At 54.2% G+C, this 15277-nt stretch overlaps 1 protein-coding gene across 3 annotated transcripts in view; it reads left to right on the forward strand.

Annotated features, from left to right (window-relative positions):
• The window catches only part of MTCL2 (microtubule crosslinking factor 2), a 67149-nt gene extending 55724 nt beyond the window's left edge, over positions 1 to 11425 (forward strand). For 2 of the 3 annotated variants that reach the window (XM_066383856.1, XM_066383858.1), the window contains exons 13-15: positions 70 to 140; positions 1367 to 2705; positions 4833 to 9719. In XM_066383856.1, the coding sequence (XP_066239953.1) occupies positions 70 to 140; positions 1367 to 2705; positions 4833 to 4985 (1563 nt within the window). In that variant the 3' untranslated portion in view covers positions 4986 to 9719. Of the gene's footprint in view, positions 1 to 69; positions 141 to 1366; positions 2706 to 4832; positions 10155 to 10381 lie in introns of those variants that run through there. The other variant, XR_010751456.1, reaches the window with a different exon arrangement.
• The last annotated feature ends 3852 nt before the right edge of the window (positions 11426 to 15277 follow it).

Here is a 15277-nt window from a genome sequence, read left to right on the forward strand (position 1 = left end):
TCACCTTCCCTCAAGGTGTTAGTGGCCAGAACTGACCCTTCTCATCTTCTCATCTCTGTTCCTTGACAGACACGCAGTGAAAAGATCCACGACAAGGAGGCAGTTTCTGAAGCCGAGCTTGGGGGAAGCGGCTTAAAGAGGTGCTGGCATCCCCTCCACCTACTTCCCCCTGAAGCCCCGCCCCTGCCCCACCCCTGCCCTGCCCCTTTGCCTCTCTTCTCACCAGTGCCCCTCTGCAGAGCTGGGACAATGCTGGCATATGCTTTCTGTAGAACCCAGGCCACTTAGGAGCTGGGAAGCTTGGGGCGATAACTCCTATCTGCGATTTTTTGTATGTTTGATTCTGGGTGCAGAAAACTGGGCCCTTGCCTATCCTACCTGGGAAAGAAACTATTTAGCTCCTGTTGGGGTTCTTCTTGTGTCTGTAGTTAGGAGAGTCAAGCTGGTCTCCCATTCCTGGGAATATTGAGCAGCTTCCTCTGGGCCAGGGAGACCCCACAGGGCTATCAGGACCATGTCTCCACCATTAGGAAACCCATACAAGGGGTGAGGGCAACAACCCCACAGGGGCCACAGGAGCAGCGCGAAGCTGGGAGGGCGGGCTGTGGAGTCAGGTGCGGGGTTTGCGATCCAGCTCTGCTGTTTCTAGCTCTGCGGCCTTGGGTGTATCTGGTGGGGGAATAGGAGCTGCCCCCTGGGGTTGATGGAGGACTGAATGGTGTGACAAGCGAGATGCACTTACATATGCCCTATGTCCGGTGTTATTAGTTATCAGGCCACCCACGTGCCAGGTCTATGCAGGAGATTTAGTGACATCTTAGTTTGCTTTGGGGGGCGAAAGCAAAGACAAGGATTTGAGACCTTGTCTCAAAGGTCCTGACTCAAGGGTTTGAGTAGAAATGGTGTATTTGGGAGTGGGTTCCAGGAAACACCTGGAACCGAGACAAGGAAGAGAAGGCAGCCAGGAACGGAGGCTCAGTTTTGCTAGGAACTCTGGGGGCCAGAGCAGAGCACACAGCTCGGAGTTTTCCCACCCAAGGAATGAAGAGCCACCAAATCCCCCCCGTGGCTGAGGGCTGTGTCTAGGGGCGTACACTCTGACAGTTCCAGGCCCCTCTGTGTGGAGGCCCAGTGTGCGCCTGCAGTCAGGAAGCAGACCCCGAGATGCTCAGAGCGTGCAGTGTTGGATGTGCAGGTGCGAGTGCACAGGGGCTGTGGGCAGGGCGCTGACAGACTATAAAAGGCAAGCAGGACAGCTGCGGTCCCAGCCCCGGTGCAGTGCAGGAACCAGGGACGAAGACCAGAGGGCCTGCATGGGATGTGTCCTCTTCCACTAACAACGCCCTCCCTCCTCCACTCTCCCCAGGACCAAATCTGTTTCCTCCATGTCTGAGTTTGAAAGTCTGCTGGACTGTTCCCCCTACCTTGCCAGCGAGGCCAACCGGGGCAAGAAGCTGCCCAACAGCCCCGCCTTTGCCTTTGTGGGCACCCAGCCGGTGGACCCCGAGAAGGATGCGCAGGCACCGCCACGGGACTGTGGCGGCCTGGGTGCCCTGGCCTGCCAGGACCCTGCAGGGAGGCAGATGCAGCGCAGCTACACGGCTCCGGACAAGACGGGCATCCGTGTCTACTACAGCCCCCCGGTAGCCCGGCGCCTGGGTGTCCCCGTGGTCCACGACCGGGAGGGCAAGATCCTCATTGAGCCCGGCTTCCTCTTCACTACGGCCAAGCCCAAAGAGTCGGCCGAGGCCAATGGGCTAGCGGAGAGTTCCTATGGTCGGTGGCTCTGCAACTTCTCACGGCAGCGCCTGGACGGGGGCTCGGGGGCCGGCCCCTCGGCGGCCGGGCCCGGCTTCCCAGCAGCCCTGCACAACTTGGAGATATCGGGCAACATGAGCGACGACATGAAGGAGATCACCAACTGTGTGCGCCAGGCCATGCGCTCGGGCTCGCTGGAGAGGAAAGTGAAGAGCGCGTCCAGCCAGACGGTGGGCGTGGCCAGCGTGGGCACGCAGACCATTCGCATGGTCAGTGTGGGCCTGCAGACCGACCCGCCCCGCAGCGGCCTCCACGGCAAAAGCTGGTCGCCCCGCAGCTCCTCGCTCGTGTCCGTGCGCAGCAAGCAGATCTCCTCCTCCCTGGACAAGGTGCACTCGCGCATCGAGCGGCCGTGCTGCTCGCCTAAGTATGGCTCGCCAAAGCTCCAGAGGAGGTCCGTGTCCAAGCTGGACAGCGCCAAGGACCGCAGCCTGTGGAACCTGCACCAGGGCAAGCAGAACGGCTCGGCCTGGGCCCGCTCCACCACCACGCGGGACAGCCCCGTGCTGAGGAACATCAACGACGGACTCTCCAGCCTCTTCAGCGTGGTGGAGCACTCGGGGAGCACGGAGTCCGTCTGGAAACTGGGCATGTCCGAGGCCCGGGCCAAGCCCGAGCCTCCCAAGTACGGCCTTGTGCAGGAGTTCTTCCGCAACGTGTGCGGCCGGGCTCCGAGCCCCACCTCGGCAGCAGGGGAGGACAGCACCAAGAAGCCGGAGCCCCTCTCCCCGGCCAGCTACCATCAGCCGGAGGGCATGGCCAGGATCCTGAGCAAGAAGGCAGCCAAGGCAGGCAGCAGTGAGGAGGCCAGACTCTCTCTGCTCCCCCAAGTGGGGAAAGATGGTGTCCTCCGAGACGCAGACGGGACCCCAGTCCTTCCCAGTGAGGTAGGTGGGTGGGCTGCCCTTTGTCTCGGGAGGTGGGGTTGGCTTAGAAGGTCCAAATTGTTCTGGTTTTCAAACTCAGGGAATATAGTTCATGTGTTTCAAAACGTTTTTATGATCGTCTGGGATGGGATTTGGAAGGTCCCAGACCTGGAATGGCACACGGTCTGAATACCAAGAGACTAGTGAGTGTGACTTAACAAGCCGCTCGGCCACAGTGTACCAGAGATTGCCAGCGCCCCCCACAACGTGAGTTGGATAATGAATTAAGGTGTTTCCACTCAGTGGAATAATAGACAGACATTAAACAGATCTTGAGAGAGGCATGGAGAGGGAAAAATAAGATCTTGACATACACAGTGATAAAAAAATGTTCATGTTTTGCAATTGCAACATAGGCTGTCAGAGATGAGATCATCTTGGTAAATATATGTGCATGAGATTTGGTGAGAATTTACTTTGGTGTGTAGGACCAGACAGTGTCCACTTTCTTCTCTGTGTATTGTAAGATTTATTATATTCTGGAATGTTATATATGAACATTCATTACTGCTCTGATGGAAGAAAAACAGTTTTTTGGTTTTTTTAGAGAGAGAATCAGAGAGAGGGATAGATAGAGACAGACAGACAGGAACGGATAGAGATGAGAAGCATCCATCGTTAGTTTTTCGTTGCGACACCTTAGTTGTTCATTGATTGCTTTCTCATATGTGCCTTGACCGTGGGGCTACAGCAGACCAAGCTGGTGAGCTTTGCTCAAATCAGATGAGCTTGCACTCAAGCTGGCGACCTCAGGGTCTCGAACCTGGGTCCTCTGCATCCCAGTCTGACGCTCTGTTCACTGTGCCACCGCCTGGTCAGGCTGTATTTTTTTATTTTATTTATTTTTTTGTATTTTTCTGAAGCTGGAAACGGGAAGAGACAGTCAGACAGACTCCCGCATGCGCCCGACCGGGATCCACCCGGCACACCCACCAGGGGCGACACTCTGCCCACCAGGGGGCAATGCTCTGCCCCTCCGGGGCGTCACTCTGCCGCGACCAGAGCCACTCTAGCGCCTGGGGCAGAGACCAAGGAGCCATCCCCAGAACCCGGGCCATCTTTGCTCCAATGGAGCCTCGCTGCGGGAGGGGAAGAGAGAGACAGAGAGGAAGGAGGAGGGGGGGGTGGAGAAGCAAATGGGCGCCTCTCCCATGTGCCCCGGCCAGGAATCGAACCCAGGTCCCCCGCACGCCAGGCCTACGCTCTACCGCTGAGCCAACCCGCCAGGGCCCTGTATTATTATTATTATTTATTATTATTTTTTTTTAATGTGAGAGGAGGGGTGATACAGATAACAGACTCCTGCATGCGTCCCAGCCAGGATCCACCTAGCAGTCCTCATCTGGGGCCAGTGCTCTGCCCTTCTGGGGCCATGCTCACAATGGAGTTATTTTTAGCACCTGGGTGAGAGGCTTGACTGAGCCATCTTTAGCACCTGGGGCCGACATGCTGGAATCAATCATGGCTGCAGGAGAGGAGGATAGAGAGAAAGAGAGAGAAGAGGGGAGGGGTAGAGAAGTAAATGGGTGCTTCTGCTGTGTGCCCTGACCAGGAACTGAACCCAGGACATCCACAGGCCAGGCTGATGCTCTACCACTGAGCCAACCAGCCAGAGCTGAAAAAACAATTTTTAAAAATTGGTCTAGGCCCTGGCCAGTTGGCTCAGTGGTAGAGCGTCGGCCTGGCGTGCGGGGGTCCCGGGTTCGATTCCCAGCCAGGGCACACAGGAGAAGCGCCCATCTGTTTCTCCACTCCTCCCCCTCTCCTTCCTCTCTGTCTCTCTCTTCCCCTCCTGCAGCGAGGCTCCATTGGAGCAAAGATGGCCCGGGCGCTGGGGATGGCTCCTTGGCCTCTGCCCCAGGCGCTAGAGTGGCTCTGGTTGCAACAGAGCGACGCACCGGAGGGGCAGAGCATCGCCCCCTGGTGGGCGTGCCGGGTGGATCCCGGTCGGGCGCATGCGGGAGTCTGTCTGACTGTCTCTCCCCGTTTCCAGCCCTGGGCATGGCTGAGCCCAGTCCCTTGCCTGGCTGGCCATCCAACTTCCCGGCTCCTGACTTCCTTCTCCTCTCCTCCTCCTCCTCCTCCTAGGATGCTGTCTGTGACTGCAGCACCCAGTCACTCGCCTCCTGCTTCGCCCGGCCCTCCCGCTCTGCCGTCCGCCACTCTCCTTCCAAGTGCAGGCTGCACCCTGCAGAGTCCAGCTGGGCTGCGGAGGAGAAAGCAGCGCCCCCCAGCGAGTAACAGCAGCCGAGCAGCTGAGCTCCCCGCCTCAGCCAGCTGAGTCCACAGAGAGGAGAGCCGAAGGGAGAGGCTCGGCCCTCCACACTGCCTCGTCCCGGGGGGGACAGCAGCCACCCCACTGCCCGAGAACAGCTTTCCCATCCCCAGGTAAACTGGGGTCTCCTGCTGACCACTGGGTGGTGACCTTGACTCCCAGGGGAAAGCAGAACAAGGGAGAAAGATCAAAACTGTCCTTCAGAGTGTCTTCTGAGAGATCCATTGGGAGCTGACCCCTGGTCCTAAAGGAGAGTCTTGCCTGGGTCTACCCACACCCACCTCTCAGAAGAGCAGAGGAAAGGAGACACTTCCGGCCACGTGAGGAAAAGGGCTCACGGAGAGACATTCCTTGCCAATCATACCCCCTTCATGGGGAGGGAACACCAATAAGAAGAACAGCCTTTGCCCTGGGACTCAGCTGGGGTTTCTGGGTAGAGCTGGCAGCACGTGGTACCCATTCCCCCCTTTCCTTCACCGCCGCGGCCTCCCAGCGCCACTGCCTTGGGTCGCTGTGACTCTAGGGGGTATGATAGGGCCGGGGCCAGGGCCACGACTCTGCTTGGAGTCCTGGTGCCCTGGATCTCCCTGCCCAGAGCCTGGACGCAGCAGGGACTGGAAAACCAGGTGAGAAGGGGTGGAGTTTAGGGTCAGAGAGCCACTGGAACTGCCTCCCTTGCCAGGGTGACAACCTTCCTGGGACAGAAATAGGTAGTCTCACTCTGAAGACCCGGTGCACAGATAGATAAATGCCTAAATGCCCACTGCCTTGATCGCTGGGCCTCTTTCCCCAGCACCCTGGAGGGGCACCACATCTCCACTGGGTTGATCCTGTGGCTGGTGGAGGGCAAATATATTCCCAGTAAAAGACTCCCAGTCGACCAGGCCCAGCCAAGGAGCGAGCACTCTTAAGAGGCTGGTGCCCCAGGACGTGGCAGTAGACAGGGGCCTGGAACCACATTTCTTGCCTACATTGTTTATTTGAATTTTTATTATTATAAATATTTAAGGTGTTTTTACTTTAATAATTTAATTTGCCCCAGAGTCCCTAAGGTAATTTATTGGAGGTCAAGACATGCATTCTTGTTGCTGGGATAATGCAAGTCTTTGAATACGGTGGACAGGTGTGGGCTCCCCCACGTGGATGAGATAGCTCAGCGGCTGAACCCTGGTCTCCTGTTCAGGTTTGGGGGGGCCCCAGCGGGTCTGCAGCCCTGCATCTTGCTCCCCCAACATCATTGACCATTGGCCTTGGAGCACTGCTGCTCACTCAACACCTGGTACTTGCCCGGCCCTGGTAGTCAGTCTTTAAATGCTGGAGGGCTGGACCCACGTTACCACTTCCCAGACATTCTCTGTTTCCCTTCTTGCTCCCCGCCCCGGACATTTTTTTATGAGTCGAACACAGATTCCTGAGGCTCTATCAAGAGAGCACGGAGATCTCGCCAAGTTCCCCAAGTGGGAATTCGCAGGAACGCAGGACTGAACCTTGAGAATGGTGTTTGTTGCAACTTTGCACGTGGGTCTGTGTCTCCCGGCCTGCCTCAGTTCTCGCTGCCCATCAGCCTTGTCACCAGCCTCTCTCCTTAGCCTTACGGCCTCTCGTGGCTCTTCTCTGAACCCAACTCCACCGCCTGTCCTCCCCCATGTCCCCTGCGAGCTGCCCAGACCATTGGCTAGACTGCAACGTGGCTCATTGCACTGTGGCAAGGAGGCCTCTGGTGGCCTTCCCCTCGGTGTCAGTGGACCTGTTTCGGTCGCACACATGCTCACACACGCAGAGGTGTGGCCCTCCTGTAACTGGCTGGGCGCCCAGAGTGGAAACACCAGGATGAAATGTTTTGTCAGGGGAACGCCCCGTAAGGAAGCCAGCAGCTTGGCTGGTTTGCCCCCAGGACTCGGCAGATGCCTCTGCACTCCTACCAGCTCCTAGCCCTGCCCTTTCAGGGTCACCTGACCCAGTTACCCACAGTTCCTCACCTCCATTCCCTGTCAGCAGAACGCCAGGGCCATGCTCGACCACCCACATAGGGAGCTGTGTGGGTAGAACAGACAGGCCGATGGAGCCGTGGGCCGGCCCCTCTGGGATGCTGTGCTCCCACCCAAGAGGTTGAAGGCCCCTTCAAGACTATTGCCATGTGAGGGGATTCACAACAGGCCACAAGCCACCAGAGGCCTTCTGGCACCTCCCCAAGCTACAGATGGCCAGGGAGCCTGCACTCCCGACCTTGGGGAGAAGTCCTCGTGAGACCTGAACCCTGCAGCCTACAGACCACTCTACGGACCACTCAGCCTTACCATCGTTCTTGTCCACGATTGTCCATGAGTCTTTGTCTCAGCGCCTGGCCCCCAACTGGTGTCAGAAGCTCCAGATCAGGGGTCCCCAAACTACGGCCCCCTGAGGCCATTTATCCGGCCCCGCCGCACTTCCGGAAGGGACACCTCTTTCATTGGTGGTCAGTGAGAGGAGCATAATTCTCATTGAAATACTGGTCGGTTTGTTGATTTAAATTTACTTGTTCTTTATTTTAAATATTGTATTTGTTCCCGTTTTGTTTTTTTACTTTAAAATAAGATATGTGCAGTGTGCATAGGGATTTGTTCATAGTTTTTTTTATAGTCTGGCCCTCCAACGGTCTGAGGGACAGTGAACTGGCCCCCTGTGTAAAAAGTTTGGGGACCCCTGCTCCAGATCTTGGTTTTCAGTCAAGCCCCGGATTCCGCGTCCTGCATGCCACTCTGCAAGGTCACATCACTCTTCCTACAGAAGCCTCCGGACATGGGGCTTGATGGGGTTGAACATGTTATATGTAAATATTCGTTTGGTTTGGGTTTTAGCATTTTAATTAGTAACTGTCTTTCTTTTTGAGGGAGGGGGGGATTGGTTTGTAAAAAAAAAATGCTACTCTTTTGGAATGTAATTTCTAAGTTTGTTTGTTTCTCAAATGCCTTTTAAGTCATGGTAACATTCCCAAAGCAGAAAACTGCCTGACCCACCGTGGGGATTCCCTGGAACACGGGGGTCCCAGGAAGGAACACGGCCCTTCTCCCCTTTTCCCTTCTTCCTACCCCTCTGCCTTTCGCTCCTGGCACCTGCCTCTTTCTCCTCCTCCTATCCTTTCTCCTTTCCCCCCATCTCTAGTCTCTTCAGCCAAAGTCCCAAGGAACCCTGGCATCCAGATTCCCCTCCAGACTGGTAGGCTTGGGCCCATGCTGTTGGCATCAGTTGTTTAGGGGTAAGTGGAAGACCAGTTGGCATGGTTGACCCTAACCTGGACGATGTCATGTTTCTTCTATCAGACCTCTTTCAAAGCCAGATTAGATCCTCCTGGGGGCGTGACGTCTGTACTTGAAGTGAAGATCTTATGACTTGGTGCTTCGGTGGCTCTAGGCCCTGTATGCCCCAGGCAGTAGAAGCCAGTTCCCCCCTTTCGCCCCATTCATTCCCCGCCAAAGGCTGACCAATTTCCAAACACCTCCCAGGTCTTACTTTCTCTGAACTCAAAATGGGCCAACCCCACGGTCTCCCCATAGACATTCCTCAACAGCTGTTGTCCCAGGTGACACAACTGAGGGCCCCAAAACTCAACCCTCTCCATCCTGACCACCATGTGGCTCCGTCATGCCCGCCCCGTGTACCTTTTATATCAATAGTTTCCACACTCGGCCTGTTTCCCTCTTGCCTACCCAACTTCCAGGCCCTTCCTCCCCTTCCTTTCCTGTCCCAAATGCCCCCCCCCCCTTCAGCCTCACCACCCCCTCAAGCTCCCATTGCCTCTTCATTAATGATAACAATCCCCTGCACACTCCACCTAGAGCACTTGACTATTAGAAATCCCCCCCCACACACACATGTCTTCAGACCTCTCAGGGACAGCTCTGGGAGGTGCCTTGGCAGGGCAGGGGCTAACGTTCCCATTTTGCAGATGAAGAAACTGAGGGTTGCTAGAACATGCCACTGTCCAGCCCAGTCGTGAAAGCAGTCTTCCCCCCACCCCGAATCACTGGACCTCGGTGTTCCAGGCGGTAGTCTGGGGACCCCTTGCATCTGAATCAACTGAGGGCATGTCCAAAATACTGCTTTCTGTACCCCACCCACACTTTCTGGGCCAGTAACCTACATATTTAATAAATCCCCAGGGAGATCCTGAGGACCAGTGGCCCCGCTGTTTGTGTTCACAGCCCCGACCAGTAGACCACCTTTCTCTTAACCACTAACCACGATGCTGTATCTTAGAAAGAGCACTGTTCTGGGGGTTTTGGAACTGATCCTCAGCCCGGCTCTGATGTGTTCTGATTACCCTGAGTGTTTCCAAAACCCATCAGAGGCAAGTTACAGTCAGAGGCGTCACACAACAGAAATAGAATCTTTCAAAGTCTTAGTTTAATAAGACAACATAAATGGAAAAGTAAAAAAAGCAAGAATTATTATCACTCCCCAAATCTGTCTGATGTAATTCCCATAAGCAGGCAATTAAAATTTACTGTCGAGTTTCCTGGCATCCATGGAGCGTTCTGGCATCTTAAAGAGGAATGCATCGGGTTCCATAACTCCATAACTCTCCTCCTGCTGTCATGGGAGGCCAGCGTATTAGCCCCAGGGGACAACTCTTATGCTATTAATTTAAAGCGTCTCTTTTGTTCAAAGACCACTAAGCGAACTGGTATTTCAACAAGTGAGCCTGAGGTGCAAATGCTTTTTCAAGTGACTTTTAAAAAAAAACAACAAAAAACTGCCACCAACTTGAATGACCTTGGCCTCAGATCATGTGGCTACTCTATGCCTCAGTTTCCCCAGTTATAAAGTGGGGAGAATGACCTTCTACCTCACGTGTCTGTGGTGAGGACCAAATCCAATCCTGTGCCTGAGAGTCTACTTGGAAAAGCGTTCTACTTGGAAGGGTTCTGCTCGGATGGGAAGTGGTCTGCTCACGCTCACTGTCCCCAGGCCGGCCTATAAGTGACCTGACCTTGGGAGTGACGCCTCCCTCACTAGTCTCAGTGAATAGAAAGGGTGTGGAAAAATCATCTGGACCAACACCCTCACTTTAAAAAAAAAATGTGCCAAAATATACATAATATAAAATTTAGCAGCCCTTTTAAGTACATTCACAGTGTTGTGCAAGCATGACTGATGTCCATTTCCAGAACTTTTTTTTTTTTTTTTTTTTTTTTTTTATTTATTAATTTTTAGAGAGGAGAGAGAGAGAGAGAGAGAGAGGGAGGGAGAGAGAGGAGAGAGAGAAGGGGGGAGGAGCTGGAAGCATCAACTCCCATATGTGCCTTGACCAGGCAAGCCCAGGGTTTCGAACCGGCGACCTCAGCATTTCCAGGTCAATGCTTTATCCACTGCGCCACCACAGGTCAGGCCCCAGAACTTTTTCATCATCCCGAACTGAAACTAAACTGTATCCGCTACACACTCCCCATCCCCCATCCCCCACCCTGGTTGCCTCTCTTCTACTTTCTGTCTCTTAATTTGCCTATGAATGCCTCCTATAAGTGGAATCTCTGCTCTTGGTCGTTTTGTGTCGGACCGCCTCACTTTTTTAGATGAATCAAGCCCAGGGAAGAGAAGGGCTCGCCCCAGTTCACACAGCCAACTAGAGGCAGAGCCAGGACCAGAACCCGGGTCTCTGCAACACGCGTGGCGACTGAGACACTGCCCTGCCGTCCTGTGAGCCCGGTTGTGCCTCTTCCTCTGTCTGGGCTACCTGCTCGCTCCCTTTCACCCGCCCTCTCTTTTATCATCTTCCTCCAAAGCTTCCCTCCCCCTGCCTCCTCTTTGTTGGTTCCTGCCAGCAGACCCAGTGGCCTGGCCACTGGGTGACCAGGTTTTCCTGCTCTAGACCCTGAGCTTCCTGGTAGCATCCAACCCTCAGCCCTCCCAGGATGGCCCCCCAGCACTGCTCTCCTCCCTCGGACTTCCTTTTCACCTCACACCCCGCGCTACCCACGCTGCCTGCGGGCGCCCTCTCCTGTCTTACCGGGGAAGTGCCCTCGGCTCTGTCGCCCAGATCTGATGTCTGCTTTCCCAAATGGGGGTGTTTCCCGGGTTCTGCTGTAGTTCATGTTTTCTCACACCAGAGGGAGCACCTTTCCTCAATGCCTGAGATGGCATCAGCCTGCCTGCCCTCTTTGGGCTGGGCCCAGCCACCCCCCTACCCAGAAACTTGTAGTCCCGTCCTTAAGTCACGTGGTCTTCTCTGTTCGCAGCCTCACTGAAAGATTTCAGTACTTTCCCTAGGGTTGTGTGTGTGGTTGGGGCGTGCCAGAGATCCCCACTTCTGGCCGCCTCTACCCTGCCCCGGTCCTGCATGGCCTTGGTTGAGGAGATGGAGCCTGGGTTTTTCTCTTCTTTATTATCTGTCCATCTGTCTATCCATTTGATGTCCCACCATTCTCTTTGCTCTCCCTTGGGCCTCACCAGCTTCAAAACAGCTCATCCTAGCAGAACCTGTAGCTGACCCCTGGCTCTGCCCCTCCTCCCTCCCTACAGTGTTTGCAGTTTGTAAAGTCCACAGACCCAAGAACAAAAGGAGACATGATTCTGGGCTTGAGTCCCCTCATACTCCTTGGACCATCCCTTGTCTATCCCGTCCACCCCGCTGTCTCTTCCTGCTCTTCACCAACCCTCTGGACCCCAAGTCCCAAGTAAAGGAGCTTTGTTCTCTTCTAAGCATCCCTGAAGGGCCGAGGTAGTCCACCTTCGAGGCCTTGTCACACTGCAGTCTGACATCACCCAAACTGCTTCCATGAAGAGAAACCTCAGCCAGGGGTCTGGAGACCTGGCCCAGGCCTGGACAGACTTCTTAATTTCTGAGTTTAGCAGGTTGTATAATTTTATGATAAGCATCAGGATGATCCCTAGGGCCCCAGGGCACCCCTTGTGCTTTGGGGTCCTACATCTACACCCTCTCTCCACCGGACCCTGATATCTTGGCTCCTCTCAGCTCTGCCTCTGATCTCTGTGCCTTAGTTTACTTCTTTGCACAGGAGGCTCACCACAAAAGTATTCCTAGCAGCTTTGCAGGTATCTGGTGCCAGCTGAGGTCTAGCTCCCTGGCACTGCCTCGGGACACCAGGTTGCTGAGGATAGGGGTACCTGGAGGTTCTCAGAGCAGCTGGAGCCTCATTCGGGAACTTGATGGAAATGCAGAATATTGGCACACCCGAGGCCCACAGAATGCAAACCCAGCAAGCTGGGGGTTAACGAGCCCACTAGGGAATTTAGATAAAACAGGTTTGCCAACTGCTGACCTATAGGAGCAAGTAGCGCAGCCTGGTGAGAGGCTGGGGCTGGCCCAGACCGGGAGCAGGTGGGAAGCGCCAACCTCTAGACTCCTGAGAGACTGGGAAACACTTCCAATCTGCCTCGCCCTCAGCCAAACCCATGTGCTTCCTGGAAGCCGGAGGATAGGGGGACACATCTGTTTTTCCTTTTCCTGCCCTGTTTTGGTTCCAGCTCTGCTCACGTCTCCCACTTGTCTGGGTTTTACAAGAGGTTATGTAGGTTTGTGCCAGCCAGATGGGAGCGGAGAACAGGAGAAAAAGACCCTGATCATTTATCTCTTGGGAACCTCATCATAGGCTCATGGCCTCTCTTCAAATAGAAAGAAACCTAACTCAAAAGATCCCTAAGTCCCCAGTTCCTCCTTCCACCTCCAGGGAGACCTTGTAGATCGTGCCAAAAAAACAGCTCCAATCCCCAGCAGCTGGGGAAGAGAGCCGGAAGCTGTCCTTCCTTCTCATCCTGCCCCTCCCGATCCCTGCCCAGCCTGGTTCCTGGTGATGGTCCTGCAGTGGTGGGCCAAGGGAAAGGTCTTCAGGGGGGGAAGGGACCAAGGGCATCCTTGGGCCAAACTGTCTGCCTTTCCTGTCCACTGTTCTCTGCTCCTCCTGTCTTCAAAAGGCTCCTTCCCAGGATGGATTGGGTGCTAGGACGACTGTGGTCCAATCCACCAGCTCTCCCTGCCCCTGTGTCTTATTTCAGACATGAGAATAATTGTACAGTGTAAACTTATAAAGGGTTTTTAATGGTTGTAGATTGGAAATAAAGTATGTCATATAAACAGTTTCCGTGGACTTGCCTCCTCTGATTTCTCTGTAGGGTGGGTGGAGCCCCCTGCAGATGGGAATCTTGACTCTAGCCGAGCCCTAACTGCCTGGAAAGGAGGGAGCCCTGGCAATGCCAGAGCCAGCTGGCCGGTTTGGGGCCAATTGGGAGGGGTTTCCAGGTGTTCCCTGCTGCTGACTGCTGACACCTGAGTCTCCCACCGGATGTGATATGACCACTGAGAAACAAACGCAGAGTGCTCAAAAAATGGAATTGGACTTTTCTACAGAAGACTTAAAAATTTTTTTATCGTGGATAAAAGATACACTTTAGACATGGGTTAATTATCTATTACAGTATAATTAATTATTCCAAAGCATTTATTATATCACAGATGCTGTGGGCTAGGAATTCAGGAGCTGGGCAGTTGTGACTCAGAGTCTCATGAGGTTGCAGTAAGGTGTCAGTCAGGCTGCAGTCCCGTGGAGACTTGACTGGGGCTAGAAGATCCACTTGTACGGTGGTTCATTTGCCTGGCAAGTCAGTGTTGGCTGTTGGCAGGAGGTCTCGGTTCCTCGGTCCCTTCCCATGTGGACCTCTCCATGAGGCTGCTTGAGTATCCTCATAACATGGTGGCTAGCTTCCCTCAGAGTAAGTGATCTGTGAGAGAGCATGGTAGTAGTCACAGTGCCTTTTATGACTGAATCTTGAAAATCACGTTATCATTTCTGCAATGTCTTACTGGTTAGATCAGCCCTGTGCACAGTGAGAGGGCTGCACTGGGCATGAACACCAGGAAGCAAGGATCACTGAGGGCCATCTTGGAAGCTGGCTACCACATAAAAATTCTACAGGTCTCTATTTTGAGGACCTAACAACTGCCTGTGTTAGGCATTGAGGATACAATAGATGGGCCTGGAAGACAGGAAAGCAGGTGTCAATGGCAAGGGGAAGCCCAGGGCGTTCAGGGAGCCAAGAGGACTCAGGAAAGGCTTCACAGAGGAAAGGCCAGCTGAACTGGCACCTAGGTTAGATGCTGACCAGATGAAGGGCATGGTGTGTTGTAGGCAAGAGATGGAGGGAAGCTGGCTCCACAGAGAGGGAAAGGCATGTGTGACAGCCCCGCAGGAGAGCAGAGCAGAACTGGGAAAGTGTAAGAAGTCTGATGTCCCTGGACTGGGTAACGGTGAAAGAGGAGGCTGCGTTAGGTCACATGGTACCTTATGAGACAACTAACTGTCCACACTCCGTGGACATTAGGGAGCTGGATTGGAAGCAGGGAAAGGAGATAGACAGGGGAAGTATTGGGTCCATTAAGCTATATTCTCACTGTGCTCCAGGATGGCCAGCCCTGGATGGGAACAATGCGATCTGTTCCTGGGACACTGAAGAATGAGGAGTTGAGTGAGTGGGATGGACAGAGAAGGAACTGGGTACCACCGACCCCTACCCAGCAAGTGATATTCAGGGGACCAAGAGCAAACTTCTGCTTTCAGATGGTTGTTGGAACCAGCAGGCTGGATCCCACATGGTGGAAATTTCAGAAAGGCAGGCTTCTACCTCCCATCAGAAAAGTTTTCCAAGGACCCCAGCTGCTAGGGAAGGATGACAAGTGATGTTCCAGCTGCCGCTCCCTCAACCTCTCTTTCCCTTTGTGGACTGCTCATAATTCAACATCCCAAAGTTTTAGATCTGAAAGGACCACACATGCAAGGAGACATTTTCCATGGCATCATACTGGGTGCTGAAGAAGCAGCCTGCTCTCTGAGGCCAGCAAGGGTTAGTGAAAAAGGCACACAGACTGGGCTTGAGGAGGACAGAAGGGACATCTGGTTCTCAGCTTGGGACCTCAGAGATAGCTCTGAGAAATGAATCCTCAGCTGAACCTTAATACTGGAGAATTTTGCCAGGAAAAAAGCAGGGAAGGGCTTCTCAGGCCGAGGGAATGGCGATCCAAAGAACTCAGGCATGGAGCTAAGGGGCGGCAGGGGACAGAGGAGCAGCAAGCAGTTTGGGGAGATGGGGTTGTGCAATAAGTCTTCAAATGAGAGTTTCTGTCATGAACTGAAAGGGCTACAGAGGAGAAAATGGGCTACAGCAGGCGTAGAATAGGATGAAGCGTACAGAGCATACGGCTCCAGTCCACCCTGGGAGATGGTCCACATTTTAGGCGTTAAGAAGCTACAGGAAGGAGGAACCAAGG

This window comes from Saccopteryx leptura, chromosome 5 (assembly GCF_036850995.1).
Source record: "Saccopteryx leptura isolate mSacLep1 chromosome 5, mSacLep1_pri_phased_curated, whole genome shotgun sequence".
Lineage (NCBI taxonomy): Eukaryota > Metazoa > Chordata > Mammalia > Chiroptera > Emballonuridae > Saccopteryx > Saccopteryx leptura.